At 41.7% G+C, this 26,331-nt stretch overlaps 1 protein-coding gene across 2 annotated transcripts; it reads right to left on the bottom strand.

Moving 5' to 3' along the window:
• Nucleotides 1-989: 989 nt before the first annotated feature.
• LOC138799819 (CD48 antigen-like) lies at nt 990-26,331 on the bottom strand. Of its 2 annotated transcripts, XM_069981470.1 has the most exons (7): nt 26,057-26,331; nt 25,367-25,532; nt 13,230-13,538; nt 7,340-7,645; nt 6,839-6,946; nt 3,968-4,044; nt 990-2,333 (listed from the first exon to the last, which is right to left on the bottom strand). In XM_069981470.1, the coding sequence occupies exons 2-7, from the start codon at nt 25,407-25,409 to the stop codon at nt 2,256-2,258; spliced, it is 921 nt and encodes a 306-aa protein (XP_069837571.1). In that variant the 5' UTR covers nt 25,410-25,532; nt 26,057-26,331; the 3' UTR covers nt 990-2,255. The 2 variants fall into 2 exon arrangements, with proteins under 2 accessions (XP_069837571.1, XP_069837570.1); XM_069981469.1 differs by lacking the exon at nt 25,367-25,532.

A 26,331-nucleotide genomic window follows, 5' to 3' on the forward strand; every position in this document is an offset into this window, starting at 1 on the left:
ACGTCAGATCCTTAAGGGTCATTGATGGCATTGGGTACCTTACATTATGTCACATTATAATATGAGACTGTCCCTTTAAGTTTAGAACTAATGTACAGCAGGTGATACGTAAAGTTCTAGATGAGAGTCCATTAAGATTCATGAATACTGCAAGATCCCATCAGTCTGACATACTGTATATAGAGAAGATACCGGGAGCCATTATTAAATCATTAACCTTCTAGGGGCAATCCTCAAGATGATTATGCTTCCACCTCAGGAGGGGATACCAGAAATAGTTATTCCTTCAAAATAGGAGCTTGACCTTATATTGTGCTTCTACCCAGATGCCATAACTAAGATGGCTGACCTCCTTCGCCAAGGGATTATATTTAAAGCATTCCTGTGATTAAAAAAAACAAACTTTTAGCATGTCATAAAGATGTCAAAAGTTTTCATTGGTTGGGGTCTGTGGGGTCTGGGAGAAGTGTGAAGCTGAGCGCTTCTCTCCATGGCTCATTGCTCTCCCTATCTCACTGCAGGGACGGGCTCCATAGACTTACTATAGAATATGTTTCCAGCAGTGAGACAGGGAGAGCAATTTCCAAATATTAGCAATGCTTTTAGATGGTCATAGCTGAGATGGATACCTCTTCACATTAGAGGGTTTTTAACTTAGATGGCATCCTCCACATGGATGGGGGTCACAGCGGAAGTGGTTAGCCTTTAATACTGGGGGCCTTACCTGATACCCCCACAAAGAGGACCATTAGGGTACCCCTCCATGCCAGGGGCTATACATTATATTGTTTACCTTCCACCTAATATGCCATAATAGAGATGGTTGATTTCCTTTATCAGAGGCCATACTTACCCCTCCACACACCAGGGGCATTATCTAATAGAGTGACCCCAAAACCTAACCTGAAATTGTTACCCCTTCAAATCAGGGACATATGTGAAAAAAAGGTAACAAAATGTCATAAAAGAATAGAAAAACAAAACACAGATTTTAAAAATTAATATTTATTTAAAATAACAACAAAAAAATAACAGAAAATAACAATGTAACATAAAACTTATGTTATATCTGTCAAAGTATACCACATCACTTAGGATGGCCGGTGTGCGCAGTATATAAATATATTCATATAAATAATGGCAGTGGAATTGGCTTAATACATTTTGCACACATTAAGGCTACATTCACACAACGTAACTTTTCTATTAATCATGGCCGTTGTTGCTGATTTGCAACACGGCCGTGATTAATAGAAAAGTTATGTTGCACTGCAGTCAGAGGGAATCCCAGCTGAAGTGTATGTCCCTTCTCCCTGGCGTAGACCTGCCATACAACCCGCTCGCCCGATGGGTGGGCTGAGAGAGCTTGGGAGGGGGGGGGGGCGTGACAAGGTGAGGAGGAATGGTGGCCTCCTCCCGGAGCTCATTTATCATGACTTACACCTGCTCGCAGATGTAAATCATGATCCAAATCTACAACTGCTGGAAGCAGGTGCAGATTTAGTACACCGGGTGCTTGACCTGCCAGATTCACTAAGAGGCGTGCGCCTCTTAGTGAATCCTGCAAGGGAAAAGGGTGTGGGGCCTAATATAAGACCGGCGTACTTGTACGCCGGTCTTCATAAATCCCCCCCATAGTATGCACTCTGGCCGGGGTCCCTAGTGGCCGCGGTAAAAACTAACATGTCAGTTTTGTGCGGCCGCTATTCAGACCTGTCAGTTTTGTGCGGCCACCATTCAGACCTGTCAGTTCACACAATGGAGAGCCGGTGTCTCATGTAGTGTGAACCCGGGCTAAAAATGTATATAAATTATATGGTCATCTTTATGTAACAAAACATGGTGCCTACATAAAGTATAATCTATCCAGAAATGTTTGACCACCACAATGTAAAATAATTACCTCAAAATTTGCCTGGTTCTCAAGGTATTAAGGGAGCACTCCAAAAATAATGTATGCTGTGTCATACCCCACCCCCTCGGGTCTTGCACTCAGCATAACACAGTGTATTAGTTCTACCTGGAGTGTTCCTTTAAGAAGCACATTTTTCTGATGCAATTTTCAAGCCTGAACCCCCGTTCTTGTCCCTTCAGGATTATGCTACACTGAGAGGGAGGCAGCTTTCTTTCTTTTGGCGCTGACAATGTTATAGTCACTCCAGGTGATACCGCACCCAAAGGCAGGAGTAGGGTTTTCATAGGACCACCTACTACTCCAATGGAGACAGTTCCTAGAGGACATAATGTCAGCATAATTACACGGCATGGTGCACCAGTGTGCTGTATACAATTGCTCCATTTTGTTCTATTTCCTTATCCTCAGGTTCAGCTCTCTGATAAAAGGAATACAAAGGAGTTATAGGGGTTGCCTATGGGGGTTTATATTTATAGATTTAGCCAAGTATATGTCACAGTGCTGTTAGCTCCCTCTAGAGGTAACTGCAGGCAGCCAGAATGTTATCATTTAACTAAGAAATGGGGTCCAATCTTCACCTGCTGCAAAACTACAATTCCCATCATGCTGGGCAGTCAAAGCTGTTGAGGTATCACGGCAGCTTCATAGATGGAGGGTGTCGAATGACACTCAATGTTAATGATTGATATATTTTTTGCAGAAATCAATAGTCCAGGCGATTTTAAGAAACTTTGTAATTAGGTTTATTAGGCAAATATGCCATTATCTGCATGTAAAAAGCCTTTCCCCGGGTCCCCCCTCCTTCCTCTCTCTCATCCACTGCTTATCATGAGGAAATCTCGACTCTTTTACATTAGTCAAGCTCTCTCTGTTCTATGAAGAGGGGAGGGGGGAGGAGGGAGATTAGTCGGCAGCAGAGAGCAGAGAACAAAGGATTACACAGAAGGAACTGTGTGAAAGCTGCTATTCAGAGAGGTCAGTGCTGACTTCAGAGGAGATAGCTCGGTGATGTAGCTGTAAATTAGCTCTTTGTTCTCCTGTTTTAGTGCCTCATCTCCCTCCACCCCTCCCCATAGAGAACAATGAAGACAGGGCGGAGAGCGTCAAACTGCTTTTTCATAATAAAAATGCATTTTCGCCTAATAAACCCAATTACAAAATCACCTGTACTGTTGATTTCTGCAGAAAAAAATTAAACGACATTGACACTTTAAGTGCTGTGATAAATAGCAAATGTGGCACTTGAGGTAACTGAATAATCTGTATAACTTTGAGACCAGTTTATTTTCCCCTCCTGAATCCCTATTTAGAAAGTAACAGGTACACCTCAAATGGCTTTTCCGGGTAACATATACTGATGTCCTATCAGTGCTGGAAGCAGTTGTCTCCGATCACCCTGTAGTGGTGGTGAAACATAACTGCAGCTCAGTTCCTCGTCAAGTAAATAGCAGCCAAGCTGCAGTAACCAGGTTCGGCCACTACACAATGAACAGAGACAATTGCTTTGGACCTTGAACTCAGTGTGGTGTGGGTGCTGATCAGCTGATCAGCGGGGGTGGTAGGTGGCAGCATCCCACTGATCAGTGACTGATGAACGATCCTTCAGGAGCTCATCAGTATAATTTATCTAGAAAACTTCTTTAAGGGTGCCTTCACACATTGCGTATTCGCAGCGGTTTTCTCACTGCGAATTCGGAGCGAAATACTTGCCCATGCATTTAAATGGGCTGACATACTCGCAGCGGGATGACAATCACCATTAACCCCCGCGGCCCGGAGCATACATAACCTACTTCATGCTCCTGCTTGCTTCGGTGCCTCTAGGGGTCAGCCGGCACGTCTCCCGGCAGTCAGCCAATCAGTGCGCTGCCCCACCACAACGCATTGATTAGCTGACCGCCAGGAGGTTCTGAATCAAGCAGGAGCCTGGAGTATGTCAATCCCGCTGCGAGTATGTCAGCCCATTTAAATGCATGGGCAAGTATCCGCTGCGGATACGCTATGTGTGAAGGCACCCTAAGAGAAATTTGGTAACTCTGTCCTTAGTCTTACCTGTCCTTCAGATCTTTGGAATTGAGGAGTTGCGTACTGGAGTTCTTTTGGCTCTTCTTTCGGCTCTTGTAACTGTTCTGAAAAAAATATGCGTCAAATGAACCAATTAAAATCACTGATATCATACGGATACTTCTCATATAACAGTGTGCATGCCACCAGTATGTTATGTGTCGTCCAGATTCCCTTTAAGGATATTTCAGTGGTATACTAGGTTACTGGTGATCCATGGGGGTCAGGCATAATATTGGGAAAACCCCTTTAAGCAGTGTAATGGGGAACTCCTGGGCTCCAAGTACAAATTCTGTTAAAGGGTCCCACATATATAAGGTGTCATATGGAACCTTTGTTGCGACTGTAACCTCTTCACCCCTTTATCTATACTCCTGCCCTTAAAGGGGCATTCCTGTCTCAACTGCAAGTTTAAATATATTAGACAAGAATAGCCCAATAAGGGCTTTATGTATCTTATGGAAAAATTGTATGGTAAAAAATGTTGTTATTTTCTTTCTACTAGAAAAATACTGAAGCTGTCTAACATGTTACAGTAAAGTCACAATTTACATTTCAAATCATTTTGGGTTTTGGCTTTAGAAACTCGTAGCAATCAGATGTTATTGGTAGGGGAAACTGTGAGCAACCAGATATTTCCACTCCATCTGTCATATTATTAATGCAGGAGCTGAGCGTCATTATTATTATGGCCTAGATCATGTAAGAACCCGTCCTGCTAACGTTATACATCATTATAATTTTATTATTATGTATCTACATAGATATTATACTTAGAGCAAAATAATACTGGTAACAGAATAAGCGTCTATTGGTTTATTATAGGGCAGGGAAGGCGGCATATACACCATCTGTGCTGAGCACTGTATACATATGCTTAGCTGTGATAATATGGGTGTAGATGGGTGCGATCATTTATACTTCCTCCCTTAGGGTGTCCATAAAAAGTGTCGTACAGCTAAAAACTGCATTATTATTACAGCAAGTGTTTTACCATAACTTGCAGCAGTTTTACAATGTGGCTTCTGACCATGATACAAATGCAGGTAATGCAATTAAACAATGGCCCACATTTATTCAACTGTCTAAATGCAAACTTAGACTAGACAATCTTTAACTGTGCCAGGATGTATCGAGCTGTTTGATAAATCTGTCACACTTATAGGCTATGTTAAAACAACGTTTAACAGTGTCCGTTGCATAGCAACGGACGCTGTTAAACAGCTGGCCGCTGGGCTGCACTCAGCCCGTTCCTGCAGCCGATACGTTCTTTTTTCACAATTGATTTGCGGGCACCGGCGGCTGTGCCCGCAAATCAATTAGCCATTCACTTCAATGCAATGTGCGGCCGCGCTGCACATTGCGTTGTGTGAACAGCTGATGTTTCCGGACGCTGTTCAGTGAACCGCGTCCGGAAATAATGGACAGGCACATTATTCTAACGCCCGTTCTAAAGATGGGGCGTTAGAATAACGATGTGAGAACACAGCGGGCGGCATTGCATTGACTTGCAATGCAATCAGCGTCTGTTCTTTACTTCAACGTTGTGTGAACATAGCCAAAAACTGTCTAGTTTCTTGGTGCAAAGTTTACACCATCTATTACTTGGCTTGAAGTCCACCAAAATTTTCAGCCAGACTGAGGTGCATTTTTTGGTGCAAAATACATTACGCGCTCCTGCTCTGTCCGCGCTGAAGAATGAACATGTTATTTCTTCAGCACGGACAGGGCAGGAGCGGACCTCCCATAGACTCCCATTATGAGAGGGAGGCTAATGGCATTCTGCGGGGGACAATTCCGCCGCGGAATTCCGCTGGTTTTGCTCAGTGGGAACGGGGCCTAATGGGGATTAAGCTGCTCACACACAGTAAATCATTATAGGAAGATTTGGCCAGTTGATGGAGATGGACTTTAACCTAACAAAACCTTGGCTGGCATTAGGAATGTGCAGTATCAGTAGTGCATGGCAGCTACTATAGACAAAACACATGGGGGAGATTTATCAAACATGGTGTAAAGTGAAACTGGTTCAGTCGCCCCCGGCAACCAATCAGATTCCACCTTTCATTCCTCACAGACTCTTTGGAAAATGAAAGGTGGAATCTGATTGGTTGCTAGGGGCGACAGAGCCAGTTTCACTTTACACCATGTTTGATAAATCTCCCCCATGGATTCTCAGGGAGTCAGAGCCATAGGCGTGTGACCTGGGTAATTGTCCATGATGCATCAGTCATTCTTACTGACAGGGCGTCACATGGAATACTAATACTATTTGTTTAGTAATGTTTGTACTACACTGTAGGGCATTGTTATATTGCATAGATATATATTTATACACTGAGCTGTATGAGGATATTTACCTTTGGTTATTTAGTGACTGTACAGAACAGCATTATTATTATAGATTATATTAGTATCAGCACTGTATAGCATTGCTGTAATGTAAGGCGCTGGTATTAGGTAACATATTGTATAATGCACTGTATGGTACATGGTATAGGCACATTGTATGACAATATACTATATGTGTGATAACCTGCAGTACCACACAGGGCACCATGTATTGTAAGCCCAGCCCTGTATGGGGTCTCCTAGAGAATTGTTTTGTTAAGAACTATCTTATGTGTATCACCATGCAGGACTATTTAGGTGTTTGGGCAATTCATGGGGGTCCACATCCCCTAGCACTCCTCATATATATTCTATTAACCCAGATAACATGTATCATGGCTGGAGTGGTTGGTAAGGGCCCCTGGTGGGTACAAATACCCCTGTGATTAAGATATAAGTAGAGTGGATCCATCAGTTTCTTTTCTGATCACAATCAGGCTTTTTTTTTTTTTTTTAATATAAAATTACCTTCTTTCCTTTTCTCTGATTTTCTTTTTTTCATAATTAGAAACAATAAAGCGATCAATGGGACTAGTAAAACCAATATGGCCAACAAATCGTAGTGATGTCTTTTACCTATAAAGAGTAAGAAAAGATGTCCAGCATTATGTTAACAGCACCAAATACTGGACCTAAATACAAGTCAATAAAATGTGGACATTCCCTTACAGAATATGGGTCTTATAAACAGTAGGTATGCTCATAGATGTATGCCAATAAAGGCATGTCCTACAGTAGAGTGTAATACAGTGATGGCAGCCATGGGGGTCTTTATTTGGCCTGTGGCTGCCATAGTGACCCATAGGTAGACCAAAAGAAGCTGCCGTGGTTACTGTTTGGGCCCATACCATTCCCGTAATGTACATGTATGATGAGGTGTGGGAAGAGGTTAAAGATCTCTTTAATTTCTCAGACCCATATATACTGTAGACCCCTATACACCAGGTATATACATCATCTCTTTCTTACCACCTTTGCTTTGGCTTGAAGTGACAAGATGGGGGCAGATGTGTTGTACAGTATAGGAGACGTTCTTCTGGTCGGCCGGGTTGTGGACTATACACAGGTATTCTGTATCCCTGGAGTCATTCCTCAGTGATATCTGGATGGTGCTCCCATTATTATACAGATGATACTCAGAGCCCCCCTGTCTGTATTTCCAGGTATAGGATAAGTCTGATGTAATTGATGGGACAGAACAATGGAGAGTAACATTACACCGGTCTGTGGTGTCCTCCATCACCTCAGTCTGTATAACTGGAGAGGGGACAGGATCTGCAATCAGAATATAGGAAATTTACTGTTAACAAATGAACAATATTTCATTGTTCCTATATTGCCCAGTTCCATATTATACCTGGATTGATGTTGCTAGGACTTGCCAGATGGGAAAACATTATCCACCCAATACATAAAATACCAAAGGTACGCCCCTTTAATAAAAATATTGGTGGACAGCTTTTTGCTCTTCTGTTCCAAATGAGAAGCAGATCAGACAGAGGGCACTTTAGAAACAGACTAATTGTAGTTACCAGTAGACTATATTTGGCCTATTTATAACCAGCAGCAGGCACACCATGGTATACACTGGAATAACTTTTTGACATATAGCTGCAATGCAATTAAAAGGCGGAATACTATTTCTATGGTCTCACAATGCTTTTTTTTCTCTCTGTTTAAGATTACGTCTGTCATTTCACTGTTTGGCCGCCCATCAGTGCAATGATGGCTGCTGGTACATTATTCTAGGTCAGATGGACTGATCGGCCTTTGGATGTGTCTTTAATTGAAAAGTCCAAAGAGATTAATTGTAAAAAACGGTGAAAGGTCGTTGAAAAAAGAAAAACTGTGTGAACAACAAAAAATAACGTCCGCTGTTTGCAAAATACATCCGAAAATAATTATCATGTTCATTCCGCGCAGATAACGTCTATCATTTTAAACACTGTGTGCGTCATCCCATCGACATCAATAAAGTCGCAGCAATAGCGGACACCTTTTCTTTTTTTTTCATGTTGTGTGAACATAGCCTAAAAGAGGAAGTCCCACAAATGGTAAAAAAATGGCAGCTGAGGTGGGTGAGAAAATAATAATAAAGTGATCTTACCCGTGCCCGTGCCTCCATTGTGCTGCTCTGTGGTCCCATTCATTGCCGCCGGCTGTCATCTTGTGCAGGAAACCGGCCTGTAGCAGCAACCTCATGGCCTGGCTGTCCCACCCCACTCACTGACTGGCTGAGCAGGCAATCACTCAGCCGGGGTCATATTGTTGCAGCTAATCGAGCTGCAGAACCTCGGCTGTTATGAAAGGGACCCGGGAGCGGCGCTACAGAGGCTCGAGGATGGATGAGTTCACTTGTTTGTTGTTTTCTTACCCACCCCCTCCTGCTGTTTTTACAGTTTGTGGGAATTCTTCTTTAGGCTAGCCATGCATAGTCTAAGGTTAGAGCTACACAGCCACTTGGCTCTGACTTGGGTTGTTCAGCCTAAAATTCACATGTTGTTCTTCCTATATTTTATAGCATCTGAATTAAAAACCGATCACCTGAAAACAAACCAGGAGGGACAGTGAGAGCCATATGCGTGTTATTCCCCTTCGTTGGGCATAGCGTAGATATAGGGGGACATTTATGAAATCCGGTGTTTTTTACGCCAGGCTTACAAATGTCCCCGCAGCTCCGGAGCTCAGGGGATTTACGTAGAGGCACATTGCCTCAACATAAATCCCGTACACACGGAGCCCGTCCATGCGAATAATCTGAAACCTACACCAGCTCTGCACCCCCTGTAGCGCCCTCTCTCTGCCCCACTGGCGAAGGTGGCACAGATCGGCCCAATGGGAATAAAATATTCCCAAAAAGACTTTTGGGATGATCTGCGCAGAAAAAAGGCATTTTCGCCTTTTAATACATGTCCCGGCATCATGGAAAATATTTAGCATTTAAGTAAATAGTGACACACCTTTAGGAGTGCAGTTAGTGCCTCTGCTAATGTAGCATGTATTGTGTCTCACAGACAATGTACAGGAGCCACAGCTGGCGGCTATGTACACCCACTGGGACGGAGAGTAAATAAAAGTTTCATTCTCTTTTTGTGTGTACTTTGGATAGCCATTCTCATAAATTAAGGCGTGTTTATCAGATGTGTTATGTGTTTCATGTGGCAAATTTGAGCCAAAAAATAAGGAAAAAGAGGAAATTGGATGTAAAATTACAAGTCAGATATGAACCCCAGCAATGGCTGAAGATAAATGTTGAAAGCCTGTAAATGGTGGTAAGTGCTTAAAGGGAAACTAACAGCAGGTTAGAAGGATCTTATGTTATTATAATGCAGGGACCCTGATTTCTAAATTACCTTTATTAACTTCACCCACTACACCATTTTTGTTAAATTTCACTTATTATGTTATATATCATATCATATATCATATGTTAATTAGTGTATTTGTGCATGGGGCAGGGGTTTACCTCTCAATGTACCTCTCTACCTGCCTGCCCACTGCCTTCTCATAGATGTGTAGTGTCCCGTAACTAATGTACCACTACTGTTTCTGATTCTCTCCCGGTCGGCACTGACGGTATAGCTAAAAAAGGTTCCTTCTACCCCTCAGTACTATCGTACTCGTGGTTTCCTGTAGAAAATCACCGCAAATATTCATGTGGAGCTCTGCAGGGATGAGCCGCACAGAGTTGCCTCACTACACAAGTAAAGATCTTACCCAGCCTTATTTTATATAAAAAAAAAAAAATCATTTAAAAAAGAAATAAAATGACAATTAAAATAAAATTTGTGCATAGTTGGTTAACTACACTTTACATGAGCAAAAAAACATTTCATGCTATGCAAATAATAAAGAAAAAACTCAATAGTGTAAAAAAGCTAGTATTTACATTCTTAAGTTCTGCAATGCTTATTAGAGATAAGCGAGTAGTGAAATATTTGACTTTCGAGAATTCAAATTAAATAGGCACCGAGATTCGACTATTCAAACGAATATTCAATCCCATTATAGTCTATGGGACTTTGAAATCAAAATTCGACCATTTGGAGGTCACCAAGTCCCCCATGAAACCTCCCTAAACGATGCCAACACCTCTGGAATGACACTGGGACATTAGGGGGAGCATGCCTGGGTGCACCCAACACCCAAAAATCGCAGTAGAATGCCACTCTCCGCAGTTGCAAAGGAAAAATATTTGCGAACACTTTACTGGAACAGTATATATCAGGTGCCCTTAGTGGGCTACTGCAACAGCATATATAACGTTAACGTGCCCTTAGTGGGCTAAACCAGGGACACTATAAGTCACTTGTACACACAGAGTACTGGAATGAATACACCTGCTGCTGCTGCTGATGCTGTTATATAATTTATTTCTTAGCACTGAGAAGCTTTGGATGCTGACTCCAGAGATGACTTTTTCGCTTGATCTTAGCCCTGAAAAGGACTTTTGAGTTCTGTAGTAATCCTACCTAACCAAACGCTACTAAAACCTATCTCTCTATTTTTCCCTGGCTAGGTTGAAAGCTCATATGCAGTCGAGAGGCGGGAGCCAAGTATTTAAGATTCAAGGTCATGTGGTTCAGCCATACAATGAGGGTAAACGCCATTTTGGCGCTGCGTGCGTACTCCCAGGGTCCCTCACGGCCTCCCTGCCTGGTCATTGGATTAAAAAAATGCGCCAACTGCGATGGGGGTGCTTTTGAATGTTTCCTACGTATTCGTCACACTACTCGATTGAATTTGAATCTTTCGAATACCGCAATATTCGATCGAATACCATCTTGATCGAATCGTATTCGCTCATCTTTTTATGCTTCTTAGAATGTAAGCGGCAAGTATATGTTTTATATGTAATAAGTTATAATAATAAGTATAAGTCATAACCTGTTCCACTTATGCACCAAAGTTGACTACACTTTCAAAAATGTTTTGGAGAAGCTATTTACTAAGCGACTGTAAGTCTTTACAATATCAGGTGAGCTGTTGGTGCATCAGCCATAATTTTATGATTATTTGACAATTCATTCTTTCCATACTTGAATGTACTTTTCCTTCTGGAGCTATTGAATAAATATCACTTTAGAGCAGTCTAAACGTGGTTACCTTCTTAGCTTCTTTCTTCCAAAAACTGTTCAGGCAATCACTTAGGCCCCATGCACACATCCATGTTTGTTTTTACGGTCAACAGACACTGATCAGGAAATCTTTTAGGAGGCTTTAGGAAATAATCAGTAAAAAAAAACAACAAAAAATAGTAATAAGAAGACATACTCACCTGCAGTGCAGCTGTGAAGCTTGTCTTGTCCACTTATGTGTCATAGCGCAGGGAAGAGAGCGGCCTCTTGTGGCTAGAAACATAATGCTGCCTATGGCCAGAATGGCTCCTCGCCCTGTCAAACCCTGCATTTAACAGTATGTGCTTCTGTAGAAGCGCATACAGATAAAGGGCCACACACCCTTATCCATGTGCTGGCACTGGCCTGGGCTGTTGAGCAGCACATCTGGAATTCCAGACAGTTTTTCCGGTTGCAAATAGGACTGCATCTATAATTTCCTGAACTATTTTCCAGAATAGACACCCTTCAAGAAAGATAGTGAAGGGTGTCTGTCACTAATAGAAGCTTATATGTACAGAAATGTATCTAGATTTCCTAATAAGAAATCCAGATATACAGTATTTACAAATGTGTGCATGAGGCCTTAGAGGGGGATTTAGATGTCTGTATGAAGGAAGATTTTCCTAAGGGTGAAAACCTACAGGCTCTTAACTGCATGCGGCTGGATTGTGGCAACCGATCATAGCATAAGTTTGCTAGCAAACAGTTGCACCGAATGGCTTCCAGATTCTAGCTGGATGCAGTTGAGAGTCTGTGGGTTTTCATTCAGAGAACAAGTGATATTTTTAGCTACAGCCTATTGATTACCACACTAAGCTCCCTTAAAGGGGTTATCCAGCGCTACAAAAACATGGCCACTTTCTTCCAGAGACAGACCCACTCTTGCCTCCAGCTTGGGCGGGGTTTTGCTGCTCAGTTTCATTGAAACTGTAAACTGCACCTGAACTGGAGACAAGAGTCGTGTTGTCTCTAAAAGAAAGTGGCCATGTTTTTGTAGCACTGGATAACCCCTTCTATATACATGGGTGAGTAAAATCTATGTCAACATTTAATTGGCTCAGACATAAAATAATATTACAAATCTAAAGTTTTAGATCCACATTAACCCTAATCAGATACACATTAACCCCTTAAAGTGTCACTGTCGTAAAATTTTTTTTGCAGAAATCAATAGTCCAGGCGATTGTAAGAAACTTTGGAATTGGGTTTATTAGCCAAATCTGCCATTATCTACATGTAAAAAGCCTTTTCCCAAGTCCCCCCCTCCTCTCCTTTCTGTCATCCACTGCTCAGGATCAGGAAATCTCGACTGTTTTTTCATCAGTCGGATCTGTCTGGTCTATGAAGGGGGAGGGGGAATGAGCAAGATTAGCACAGTTGAGAGCAGAGAACAAAGGATTACTCAGCTGGGGAGCTATTTAGAGCCCTAATTAGAGCTCAAAGAGGTCCAAGGTGAGTGTCAGAGGAAAGAGCCTGTCATGTAAATGTAAATTAACTCTTTGTTGTCCTGTTTTGCTGCTTTTACTTTCTCTCTCCATAGGAAAACCATGAAGACAGGGGGAGAGCTTCAAACTGCTTTTTCATGATAAAAATTATTTTTTCGGCTAATAAACCCAATTACAAAGTTTCTTAAAATCGCCCGGACTATTGATTTCTGCAATCAAAATTTTAACGACAGTGACACTTTTAAAGATATTTACATTTTGACTTTCCTTTAGGAGTGACCCATGATAACTTACCATATACTGTCAGGTTATAGGATGTCTCATACACCTTCCCATCTGTATCAGATATAGTTACAGTGTATATGCCGCCATCTTCCTTCCTCAGGTTATTAATCCTCAGTGTTGCTCCATTGTCCGGTGTCTCCAGTCTCTTCATAAACTTATCATTTATTATCTTCAGCCGATTATTTGTGTAAACAGCCAAAATGGAGGTCTGGTAAGTCCAGTAGATCTCTAGTCCTGACCCTTCTGGAGTCACAGGAAGAGACAGATCCACAGACTGGGTTATTATTCCATGTACCGGGAGAGGGATATCAGGTTTTCCTGTGAACATATGATAATTAACATGGTCAGTATTAATGTACAGAACATCTCACAGTCACTATGGATCTATACATTACTAGTCTATTCCCATGTCCATTTTCTTTATAATCAACCCCTTTGTTTCTCTCTACCAGTCATTTTAACAACTACACACAAGACAGCCCACCTCCTCCCCACATGTGATCTCTGATCCTAGCAGGACCCCCTGACACACACCAGTCAGCCGTAACATTAAAGCTCTCTGCCTAATGCAGTGTCCCAGAGAGGTCCACTGTCTTTTTCTAAACAGGTATAGGTCGGTACCATGTCTCTGTATTACACAACACCCGCCACTAGGTGTCACTGTTGTATTACACGGCTCATAGTCAAAACTACAAAAGGGTTAACTGATGTCTCTATTATTGATTATGTATTTCCTGCCACTGTCTTCAGATATTTTGCTAACCAATCCCTGAGCTAGTTACCTCAGGTGCTCTACCCTATCACTGAGGGTTATTACTTATGTGTTCAGTTGCAGTTGTGGCCTAGTACAGCCAAGTGTATGAGAGAGAGAGCCATGTTCCAGAGCCTTCTGACCGTGTACCCACGGGCCCTGGCCTGCTGCCAGGAGTCTTGTGCACGACTCCTGTGTTTTTTTCCTATCTACTAGATGCTAGCCATGTCCGACTAGAGCACCGCATGGAGCTGTGGTAAGGACGGGACTAACCTATTATGCTGTGGGACTGTCTTCTCTATTCCTGCTACCTCAGAGGGAGTCTACAAGAGTAACTGAGGTACCAAACTCTGGGTAAGTACAGTAGTTTGGCTAATTACAAAGGCCGAGTCTTAGCAACTTGCTAACATGTGCCTTGAGGGGTCTTCTGGACAAAAAGCTCTTCCACTAAGTGGACCTGTAATCCTTGTCACTCTGTGCCCACATAGTAGTATCAGCGGATGTTCTTTCCCATGGATTCAAGAATTGTCTCCAACAGCCCCAGCTGAGCCCCCGTGCCAATAGGCCCCGTGTCCAATATCCTAAATAAACATTGCAGCACAACCAAAAGTATATCTCAACTAGTTACCAGCGTGTTCTGAAGTATATTCAACTTGTCTACTATATCATCTAATTCAACGCAGCTCCAGTAGTATCTCACGTCTATTATCTCAAGTCTTATTATCTGCAGTGTGTTCAAGTATTACAAAGCCCTACTGTATTATCAAAAATTGTCAAGTCTTATCAGAGCTGCGTATATATCTCTGCAAAAGTATGTATCTTTTCAAACAAAAGATTATTGTATTTAAAGTTGTGAACTTCTACACTTGTCCTTCAACATGCTACCAGTAAAAGCTATTCTTGGTTTATTCTGTCTGGGCCTCAGTTGCCCTTTGCCCTCCTACATGTCTGCACCTGTGAGCTGTTCTCTTCTCTACACGGCACTACAGAAGCTACAACTCTCAACTGCGTGTGGTGCTGCCAAGTCAGGGATGGCCAGCTGGTCCCAATCCTGGCTCACTATGATAGGTATCCATGGGGTGATTCCAACCTACCCAACATCTGAACCCTGTGTCTCTGCCGCTCATCTGCAGCCCGAAACTGCACTAATACTTTGAAAACCTGTCTTTTAGCATGGGTTTCATAAAAAGCTGGTTGTCAAAAAATGATTATTTTTAAATATTTTCTTTAGCCACATAATTTGTAACCAATTTCTGATGGCCTACTATATCCATATATTAACCAGCTATCAGTCATAGATTCCTGACCATTGATTTTGTGTCTATACATCACAGAAGGTTCAGTATACAATTACACATCCTACAATACATGGAAATCATCTATTTGACATTTACTGGATTTTTTCTTTTGGACTTATTACATTTTTCAGTTTCTCTGTTTATTGAATATATTGTCTAATAAGCTGTAGATTATTATAAGTTGATTAACCATGTATCTTGGCCAATATACAATATGATGGCTGTCCAAATATGGGACTGAAAGCAAACGTTGTGTGAAAATAGCCTTCAAGTGGATATTACACAATAGTACTGGCGATTTTAAGAAACTTTGTAACTGGGTTTATTAGCCAAAAAATGCATTTTTGTCATGAAAAAGCAGTTTGAAGCTCTCCCCCCTGTCTTCATTGTTCTCCTATGGAGAGAGCTAAATAAAATACCAAAACAGGACAACAAAGAGTTAATCTACAAATCCATCACCCTCTATCTCCTCTGACAGTCAGTACTGACCCCTCTGAGCTCTGAATACAGCGTTTGCCTGTAATCCCTTTGTTCTCAGCTTTCTGCTGCCGTCTAATGGTGCGTTTACACAGAGAGATTTATCTGACAGATTTTGGAAGCCAAACTCAGGAATGGATTTGGAAAGAGGAAATATCTCAGTCTTTCCTTCATGACCTGTTCCCTGTTCATAGTCCATTCCTGGTTTTGGTTTCAAAAATCTGTCTGATAAATCTCTCTGTGTAAACGCACCATAACTCCCTCCTCCCTCCTCTCTATAGAACAGACTGGGTACGTCTGATGCAACAATTCACAATTTCCTGATTTTTTGAAGTGGATGGAAAAGAGGAGTGGGGGGGGGGGCCTGGGAAAATACTTTTTGAATGCAGATAATGGCATATTTGGCTAATAAACCCAATTACAAAGTTTCTTAAAAACGCCTGGACTATTGATTTCTGCAAAAAAAAACTACAAAAAAACGACAGTGACTCTTTAAGGCCTCGGCGCACGTGGACGGCTAAAGATTGTTTAGTGAACCCTTAGAGGCCTCCCATTAGAGATGGTCCGAACCTTCGTACGAACCCGAACCCTCCGCAATGATTACCGCTGTCTGCCCGCTCCGTGGAGTGGGCGGATCCAGCGGGAGGAACGCCTGGAAAACTAGGATACAGCCATAGCCATAGGCTGTATCCCAGTTTTCCAGGCGGTCCTCCCGCTGGATCCGCCCGCTGCATGGAGCGGGCAGACAGCGGGAATCCGATGCCGAGTGTTCGGGTTCAGCCCTACCTCCCATGACAATAAGGCAAAATTTTATTTTTCTATAACATGTGGCTCTAGATTGCTACTTAGGTCAACCACTTCAGCCTCAGAAATGTAGGGGCACCGTGTGGATTTTGGGCCTCCTTTTTCTTAGGTTTGCAGAGGTTTTGCGTTACTAAAACATAAGAAACCCTCCTGGGATCTACACCCCTCAAGGAATTTATTGAGATGTTTGGTGTACATTTTGATCCCACAACTATTTTGTAGAGTTTATTATTAAAAATGAACTTTTTTACTGTAGCCCCAAATTATTTATTTTATAAATGGGTAAAAGAAGAAAAAGCTTAAAGGTATAAACCCACACACCGTATACGCAGCAAATTAGATCTAAATAACTGAACACAGCATCAAATCTGCACCATCAAATCTGCTGCATATCTGCTGTGTATTTGCTGCGTATCTGCTGCGTATACGGTGTGTGTTTGTACCCTAAAAATACCCCATATGTGGACTAACATGCTTTGCAGGTGTGCGGCAGGATTCAAAAGGAAAGGAGCGCCATTTGATGTCCGTATTTTTATGAAATGATTTTTAAACTAATCTCTTAACATATTCATTTAGGGATACAATGAGTATTTATAGTTTTATTTGGGGTTTCTTTATATAATGTAGGGACATATGTAAATTGTGGTAGTACATCTGGATATAAGATAATAATGCGACAGCAGGGTAAATAAAAGAGAAAATGTGAGGTACATTTTACATTATATATTAGAATTACTGAAAAAGCTCTTACTAATTAACTGTTTAAAAACATGGCTGAGTATAGTAGATTTGGAGGCTATGGTCCCACAACATATTCATAAAGACGGATGTGTTTTTTATGTAAAAAAGATGTTGCAGGAACATAGGCTAAAGCTGTAATTAAAAACAACACAAGCCTGGTTATTATGGGCAACCCAAACAATAATATCGAGTGTCACGGCCCATTTCTTTCTTGCTACATACACTATATTCTCTAGGGGGACTTTTTGACTCTGTAATGAAGAAACTGAAAAAAATTACTGGCAAAAAATCTTCCACCTCCACAATTATACCAGGGATGACTGGGGAATGAATGGAGTTAGGGCAAATTTGTTTGTAGATTTGTGCCGCTACACCACAACTAGGCATGTCGCTTGTACTGGGCATCATTGCCTGATTTGCAGATTTCTTCAGTAGCCATTTCTGCTTCTTCTTTGCCCTTGTCATTTCTGAAGATGGACCAACATGACTGCTTGTGTCTGAGCACGGAAAAGTGTCATCACCTTCTAACAAGACATTTTCTTCTTTGTCAGAAGGGCATAAGCTTTGGTAGTTTAAAAGTTTTATTACTATATATATTTTGTGCTAGCACAAATATTGGGCTTTTAACAGTATTGTTTTAATATACTGTATGTTCTATTAGTGTTCTTATTCTGAGTTATACAGCAATTTCTATACTGTACACTATGTATGTCTATGTTCACACAAGGGTTAACATCCTTTTGATATTTGCAGAACATTTTTATTGCAAGTTTATGGAGAGGAAACAAAAATAGCTTTTTGAAGTGAAAGTGACCACTCTTAAGGAAAAGTCCGTCCATTTTTAAAATCTGGCAGCCAGCAGTGATAACAAGTATGAACTAGAAAGAATCGCTGTCGGTAGAGATGGCGGGGACAGGCATCGTAAATTATTGCAAAGAGAAGCCTATCTCATTTCTTACTTTGAAGCGTTAGGTCCCCTTGGCCTAAATGATAAAAATGAGCTACACATTTTCCTTTAATGGTTTTAATACTGTATGTTGTATGTTGTATTCACTGTGTGTTTTTACGTCACATGATGGTAGGGCATTTACCACAGGGAGTGCAGCTTGATGCTGTCAATCATCAGCTAGAGGAAGTGTTTGTGTAACACGAAACGTGCGTCGCTGAGACCTGTTTGCCATGCACGTTGATATCTACACGTTGATTGGTGAGTGCCTGGTCTTTTTCTTACTCTACTTATCAAGTATGAACTTACCTCTCTCCGTGCCCACAATGAGCAGCAGGACAGGCCTTGAGACCCCTGTCAGGCTCCAGGATCCTCAGTGCTGCACCTGTCACTACCTAGTTGATGGACTGGTCGATCAACCAATCGGTGATTGAGGTGGGACGCTGCTCCAGTCACTGATTGGCTTATAGGCCATTCCATCGGCCAGGACAGACATTTTTCCCCAAGTCTTGACATCATCACATCCTGGGGGAAGATGACTTCCAGCGGGGGTCCCTAGGTCGGTCCCGCTGCTCAAAATGGGCACGGGGAGAGGTGTGTACTTGTTACCAAATTCCCCCCCCCCCCTGCCGGATTTTAAAGATGGCCAGACTCCTCCTTTAACTTTTATGACCATGTCCATGGGCAGCCTTTGAGATGTTCAATCACACAGGGCTCATCATCTTAGCAGATGGGAGGGGGCACTGCATTGCCCCCCCCCCCTCCCCATGGTTTTGTGTCCCTAAGAATGTAAAATGAGTGGACTTGTGGGAGGAGACCTGTACGGCTCCAGGAGACTGCACCCAGCGCGGGGGAGTGAGAAGAGGGCCTAGCTCATTTTAATATCTTCACTTTCCTAGAGGATTAGGGTTGGGTGCATCTACTTAATTGGGGGTTAACTAATGAGGGGGAATGCCTACATAATAAGGAGATTATCTATTTATCTATAAGGGCATCTACCTAATGGCAGGATTCCACCTACTGATGGCAACTGACTAATTTAGGGAAGGGGCTACTTCATGGTGGGGGGAGATTACTTATTGGGGCTTCTACCTAATGGGGGGGGGGTACCTGTCCACCCCATTCCTTTCCTCCCAACCCTCTTATCTACCCATTTATACTATGTAGGGCACCAAGGGGAGCATTATTAGGGGAACTTAGGGCAGGGGAAAGGTGAGAAATGTGCTAGAAAAATGGCCTATGATTGTTTGTCCGGCAGACAAGTCCTGATTGGAAAAAGTCTTCAGAGATCTAAGCCAAAAAGGGAAAGGAAATGATTTTTTTTTTTTTTTTTTTTAAAACCCTGTGAGTCACTGGATGTAACTGCAATATTGCCTCTTATACAGTCTGCAAAGCTTTTGTACAGCTAGGATCACCACTACATGGGTACTGTATGGAGGATACCAGCATTTTTACTGTGTTTTTTTTTTATTCTGTATCATTATGGTGGTATTATACACTCACCATGTGGTGGTGATGATAGTGGTCATGGTGTAGCACAGTTATTTGTCCCTTGTGTAGTGGCAGTATTCTCTGCTTAGTTTGCCTTGCTGTGGTTAAGATAAGAACAATCGTATTCACAGAAGAACTCTGCAGATCTGTCACACGATACCTGGAGTGTATCAAACACAGATGTGCCGATAACCACTGTTTCCAACTAGAGGCCTAATGGAGGACGACAATGCAAGGGGGTCCTAAAACAGATTCTTCAACCCTGGACTAGACGAAGTTTGGTGAAGAACATAGAGATTTTTCTCACAGCGTGGACGGGTAGTAAATTGCTTGTAGGCTTGACCATTGCAGATGATCTGTTAGAAACCAAAGGCTACTTCAGGAGCTGGAACTTGTTGCGAGATACCTCTTGTCTCTTTCTGTACACACTGCTACACAGGATACTGAGAAAACTTACAGCTTTTTAAGCAATAATGTGCACTGTCTCAGACTGGTTTAGACTTGTTTAGGTCTACCCATTTCTATCTTACCAGGGACTGGGCTAGGAACTGCTCTAATTAGATGGCATCATGTGACCGTGAAACAGTGTATCTATTTTTCCAGATTGATGACAGTTTTCAAAGGTCCTGTCTCCAATTTGTAGTGGTTGCGCATTGACTCACTTATTATATTCTTGCTGTCTTGCTTTTCCCATACGGATGTTTACAGTTTATTTGACTTCCTGTATCCTTGTTCGATTTTTTTTAAACTCAGACAGAAGTTATTGAATCAGGAACTTGGATACCCAATGCACGGTCTTTAGGAACTTGCCCTTCTCTCCAAACATAAGGTAGAACGAAGAATAACCTGTGGGTGGCTTTGTTGTAGATCTCCACTAGTTCATCCAATAGTTCAGGCCTTTCCACTTGTACTAACCCATTGGGCTTGTGAGTACGGCAGAATGTAGAGGTGTTTTCGCATCTTCTTACCAGATTAGGTCAGGTTAAATGCTTAGCCAGGGATCGCTGCCATTGGTCCGTCATTACAGTCCCAGTTAGAATGACAGGAGGAGTTGGCTTTTGACAGCTCTTCCTGCCCTGATCTCCTCCATTGCATGTGGGAAGAGTTCAGAACTGTGACATAAGAACAGCCTTGTAGCAAAGTACAGTAACACACACAAAACACACAAAATAACCCCTTCCTTCCCCAATCATCACCCCTGTTGCTGTATCTAATCGTCTGCCCTTGTTCCCTTTTGTTCTACCTAATAATCGCTCCAGTCCTTTGTTGCTGTATCTAATAGTTATCCCTGTCCCCTGTTGCTGTACCAGAGTCTCCTTAACAGTCATTATTGTATCTATAGTCAACCCATTACTGTACCTCATAGTTATCCCTGTTTCCTGTTGCAAAATACTTGTTGCTCTTCCCAATAGTCTCCCCTTTCCCCATTTCTGCACCTAAAACTCTGTACCTGATAGTCTCCCAATCCCCCATTATTGTACCTATAGTCACCCCATTACTGTACCTCATAGTCATCCCTGTTGCTGCACCTGATTGCAGCACCTGTTAGTGTAACTAATCATCGCTCCTGTTACTGTACGTGAAATTTGAAAGATTTGCTTCTTAACTTCTAAGCCCTATAACATCCAAAAAAGTAAAAGGTCCTTTACCAAATAATGTAAATGTGAATTATTTTCTAATTTGTGTTACTTGAGAGTCCTAGCTACAAATATCAAATTTCAACCTAGAAAAATGACATTTTAGAGGTTTTTTTTAGGGTTAATGTATCAACCAAAATTTATTATTAACATGAAGTACATTTTTTCATGAGAAAACAATCTCAGAATCTCATGGATAAGCTATTAGCACAACAAACAAGACCGGCCAGATCTGAAAAATAGGGCCCACCCTTAATGCTGAAAGTGGGTGTTAAAGAGTCACTGTCATATATTTTTTTTTTTCAGAAATCAATAGTCCAGGCGATTTTAAGAAACTTTGTAATTGGGTTTATTAGCCAAATATGCCATTAACTGCATTTAAAAAGCCTTTTCCTAGGTCCCCCCCCTCCCTCCTCTTTTCCATCCACTGCAAAAAATCAGGAAATTGTGACTTGTTGCATCAGACGTACCGAGTCTGTTCTAGGGAGGGGGAGGGGGGAGCAGAAAGCAGATAACAGAGGATTGGAGCTGGGTGACAGCTGTAATCAGAGCTCAGAGAGGTCAGTGGTGGCTGTCAGAGGAGATAAAGGGTGAGGTATTTGTAAAGTAACTCTTTGTTGTCCTGTTTTGGTCTTTTATTTAGCTCTCTCCATAGGAGAACAATGAAGACAGGGGGGGGAGCTTCAAACTGCTTTTTTCATGATAAAAATGCATTTTTCGACTAATAAACCTAATTACAAAGTTTCTTAAAATTGCCTGGACTATTGATTTCTGCAAAAAAAAATAATTCATGATAGTGACACTTTAAGTAAATGGGTTAAAAGTGTCCTCCCTAGGTGGAGTCCTGACCTGACTAAAAGCACGTCCCTGTCCTGTTCCATTCGGCACTGTGGGGATTAAGTCTGCTCCAGAAAGGACAATCATCTTAGGGCCCTATTACACGGTGCGATTATCATGCAGAAAATCGTTATATCGTTCGAATTTAAATGATAATCTTTCTGTGTGTATGCAGGTAACAATTCGAAAACCCATTTGTGTGTTAGTGATCACATTTTTTTACACTGACCCTAAAATCATTGTTAATCGTCGCTAAATATTCGCTAATCTTCCGTGTATGTACACATCATTCCTTCTTTTGCTTGGATCAGAAGGAGTAAATGATCTTAGTAACGATCGTAACTAACGACTATCGTTCTGTGTGTTATGGTGAACGATTTCAGCTTGTTTCCAAAAACGCCAGTTTGCAATTGTTTATTGTCAATTAGCGAAAACAAAAAATCGTTTTGTCTAATAGGACCCTTAAAGTCCTATTACACGAAACGATTATCGGCCGATATCCGCTGTTACGGACAATAATCGCCTCGTGTAATAGAAGACAACGATCAACCGACATCATTCATGTCGGCTGATCGCTGTCTGTCGGTTGTCTTTCAACATGTTGAAAGACAAACGACTAACATAGCAGCGATCTGCTGGCATCGCTCTATCGCTGCTATCTTCTATGGGCTGCCCAAACGATCTAGCCATCACCCAGGCAGCCCCCCGTAGCCCTCCCCAGCAGCACTCGTTTGCTCCTCTCCATCGCCCCATGTAATCAGGGCTTTACTGTGAGACGGTGAACAAGGATCTATTCTCAATCCACTAATCCCTTCTGAGCCCTGCAGATGGAGACAGTGCTGGTTGGCTGCCACGTTGTCAAAGCTGCATATGTTGCTATGAGTATTGTGTAACAGACCAGAGTTTGTATATATCAAGTACCACATCACAGACAGTAACACTAATCTCTGTAGATCCTCATCAATACTACACAGTACAACATCTACATCTGTAATAGTAACTAAATATATATATGAAATTATATATATATATATATATATATATATATAGAAACCTTCCTCCACAGTAAATCTGCTGCAAAAGCAGTAACCAAGTATTCCTTCATCTATTCAAGACACAAAGGGAAAGAAAGGAATGGGAATATTAACAAATGCTCAGATTTTTAATTTTGCAACATAGTCTCAATATGCATGCCAGCTTCATGGCGGCCTATGTGTGATGATACACCAGCTTCATGTCTGCCTCTGTGTGACCTGTTCTGGCTATTAGGCCATTAATCTGACAACAATCAGATAGCAGCCAGAGCTTACCATCCTCTTGTCACGCCTCACCAGCTTTAGTTTATTGACCCTGTGTATATTGCAGACCCTGTGTATATTGCAGACCCTGTGTATATTGCAGACCCTGTGTATATTGCATTTTGTTATTTTTAAAGTTTCTAAAATCCTTTGATGAGCTCTGTCTAGTGTGTATATAAGGGTCCTATTCCACAGGCCGAGGAGGGCCCGATCAACAATGTAAACGAGTGGCGATCTGCTAGATCGGTGCTCGTTTACTGGGCCTATTCCACGGCCCGATGATCGTTGAGCGAGGGCTGCAGGGACATCGTTACCGATGTCCTTGCAGCCCTTGCAGCATTATACATTACTTGTCCAGGCTGCTTCTCCGCGCTGTCTTCGTCCCCGGGTCCCGCGCGCTCTATCTTCAGAATGGCCGGTCAGCTGACAGGTCACACTCAGCCAATTACAGGCCGCGGCGGTCCCGGACTGTGATTAGCTGAGCTCTCCGTCAGCTGACCGGCCATTCAGAAGATAGAGCGCACGGGACCCGGGGATGAAGACAGAGTGGAGAAGAAGCCTGGACAGGTAATGTATGATGATGCTGCGCTTCTCAAATTGTCGGTCGCCAGCCACGCACCGCTATTCAACCGCAGCGATGCACTGTGGGGGAACGATGATTTTAGGTCTGGCCCTAAATGAACGATCATCCGATGTCACGATCATCGGCTGATCGTTCTCTCTATTTCACCGAACGATAATCGTCCGAATCGGGCCAAATGGGGCCGATCCGGCCGATTATCGTTACTGTGGAATAGGGCCCTAAGACTGTGAATTTTTCAGTTTTGTATAACATCATGTCTGATGAAGGGAGCTAGACTCTTAAAAGCTTACACTCAAATATACTCAGCCTCTAAAAGGTATCGCCTAATTTCTTCTCTATTCTAAGAAGTTTTATTTCTGTACATTCCGTCACTGTAAACATTTAAAGTTTCTCAATATAGAATTAGGCTATGTTCACACTACGTATCTTTCTGGTCATAGTGCAAACCGCGAATATACGCATGTAGTTTTGAGGTTGATGCGTTCGCTTGAAAGCATACGATATACGGCCGCACAATGCACACTACGTATGTCGATTTTTCCAACGCCCGTAGTTTCAGCCGCACATGTACGGCGGCATACGAAATGCGTCCGGACTCATACGTAGTGTGAACATAGCCTAAAAGTAGATATTTTTATTCCATTAAATGTCCAAATATTGATTTTTTTTTGAGTGAGGAAACTAACAAACACCGGGAAAACGTACAAACTCCTGGTACATGTTGTTCTTGGTGGGATCCACCATGCTCCCCGTTTGGAAAATATTTGGGTAAATGTATGTAAGTGGTTAAGAAATTTTAGTAGGGAATATATACAAAATTTTTTAAAAATCAGCTTTTTTTCTTGCCCTCCTCTAATAGCAAGTTAACTTACTGCTGTGCACATAGCTAATGGCTGATAACAGGGAGAAATAGATTGTTAGTCTGCTCAGCCTGTTTTTGTTACGACATTCTTAAGTTATGAGTCCCTCTGGCTGTATGGTCAGCAATGTAACATGGGTAAGAGAGATTGTGATCCCCCTGTATAAATTTCTAGTGACATCACATCTACAAAAATGGTGGAGGGTGTGAGGTACGAAACATATCAGGAAAGACTATGGGGGGAAAGGTGTTTATTTATCCTTTTCAACTTTTTTACTCTTTTCCCTAGCCTGCGCTTTCCCACTTTGATTTCAAATGCATAATCTTTACCAGATTGTTGATGTGCAATGAGTTTTGTGATTATATATATATATATATATATATATATATATATATCCCAGGCAGGAGGTTTACCTTCACTTACGTAGAATTACCAACCACATCTGCTGGAAGTTTGTTCCAACCATTTATTTCTTGAGTTCAGTTTTCTATTAAAATCACTTTCCTGCTGAACCTTATTATAAAGGTTTTCATCAGGTCATCTATTATACTTCTTTCCTCCAGAAATCCTTAATGGGAACTATAAACAGCTGGGGAAAAAAAAGAAAAAAAAAAAAAAAGTAATAAGAGGCTGAAAAATTATATGTGACATAGTTATAATTTTTAACTTTAAACAAATTTCCTATATTTATTTTTTGCAAATTTTGTGTATTCAGCGGGTGGCATAAAATTCACAAAGCAAAAAAATGAAGATAAAAAAACCCACAAACCCAAAAGTGGAAAAGCGCAAGCTAGAGAAAGGAGTGATTTCTAATAGAGAGCTGAACACTAGAGTAGTAGATGCTTGGAAAAAATTCCAGCAGATGTGGTTGGTAAATCTACTGTAAATATAATCTTGCCTAAGCTAATAAGAAAAGAAATAATATAAGGCCGGACTAGATGGATCATATAACACCTCCTATGTTTCTTTAGTATTAGTCTTAGTTACCTATATTGTTGCGTCTTTTTATGTGTAAGTATGTAATTGTGCAGTTATTATTTATCGTTAGTTTCATTGGCAGCTGAGGAATACAAAGACCCATCAGACACTGTAGATATAGTACAAGGTACTCACCCTCTGAGATGATGGATGTTACTGCCAGCAGAATAGTCACAGTCTCTATGATATGTTCCGTCATAGTGACTGTGTATAAGAATCAGTCTGCAGTCCAGAGTCAGAGCAGAATTTCCAGATTGATGTGACATGAATCATCTCCAATGAATTCCCCCAGCATTGTGGTTAGTAGCCATGGTTGGTATGAAGCAAACGAGACGACAATAAAACAGTTCCAGCGATTACTGCGACATTATCGTGATTATCGAGAAGAGAAGAAAAAACAATCCTCACAA

This window comes from Dendropsophus ebraccatus, chromosome 8, assembly GCF_027789765.1.
Source record: "Dendropsophus ebraccatus isolate aDenEbr1 chromosome 8, aDenEbr1.pat, whole genome shotgun sequence".
Taxonomy (NCBI): Eukaryota; Metazoa; Chordata; class Amphibia; order Anura; family Hylidae; genus Dendropsophus; species Dendropsophus ebraccatus.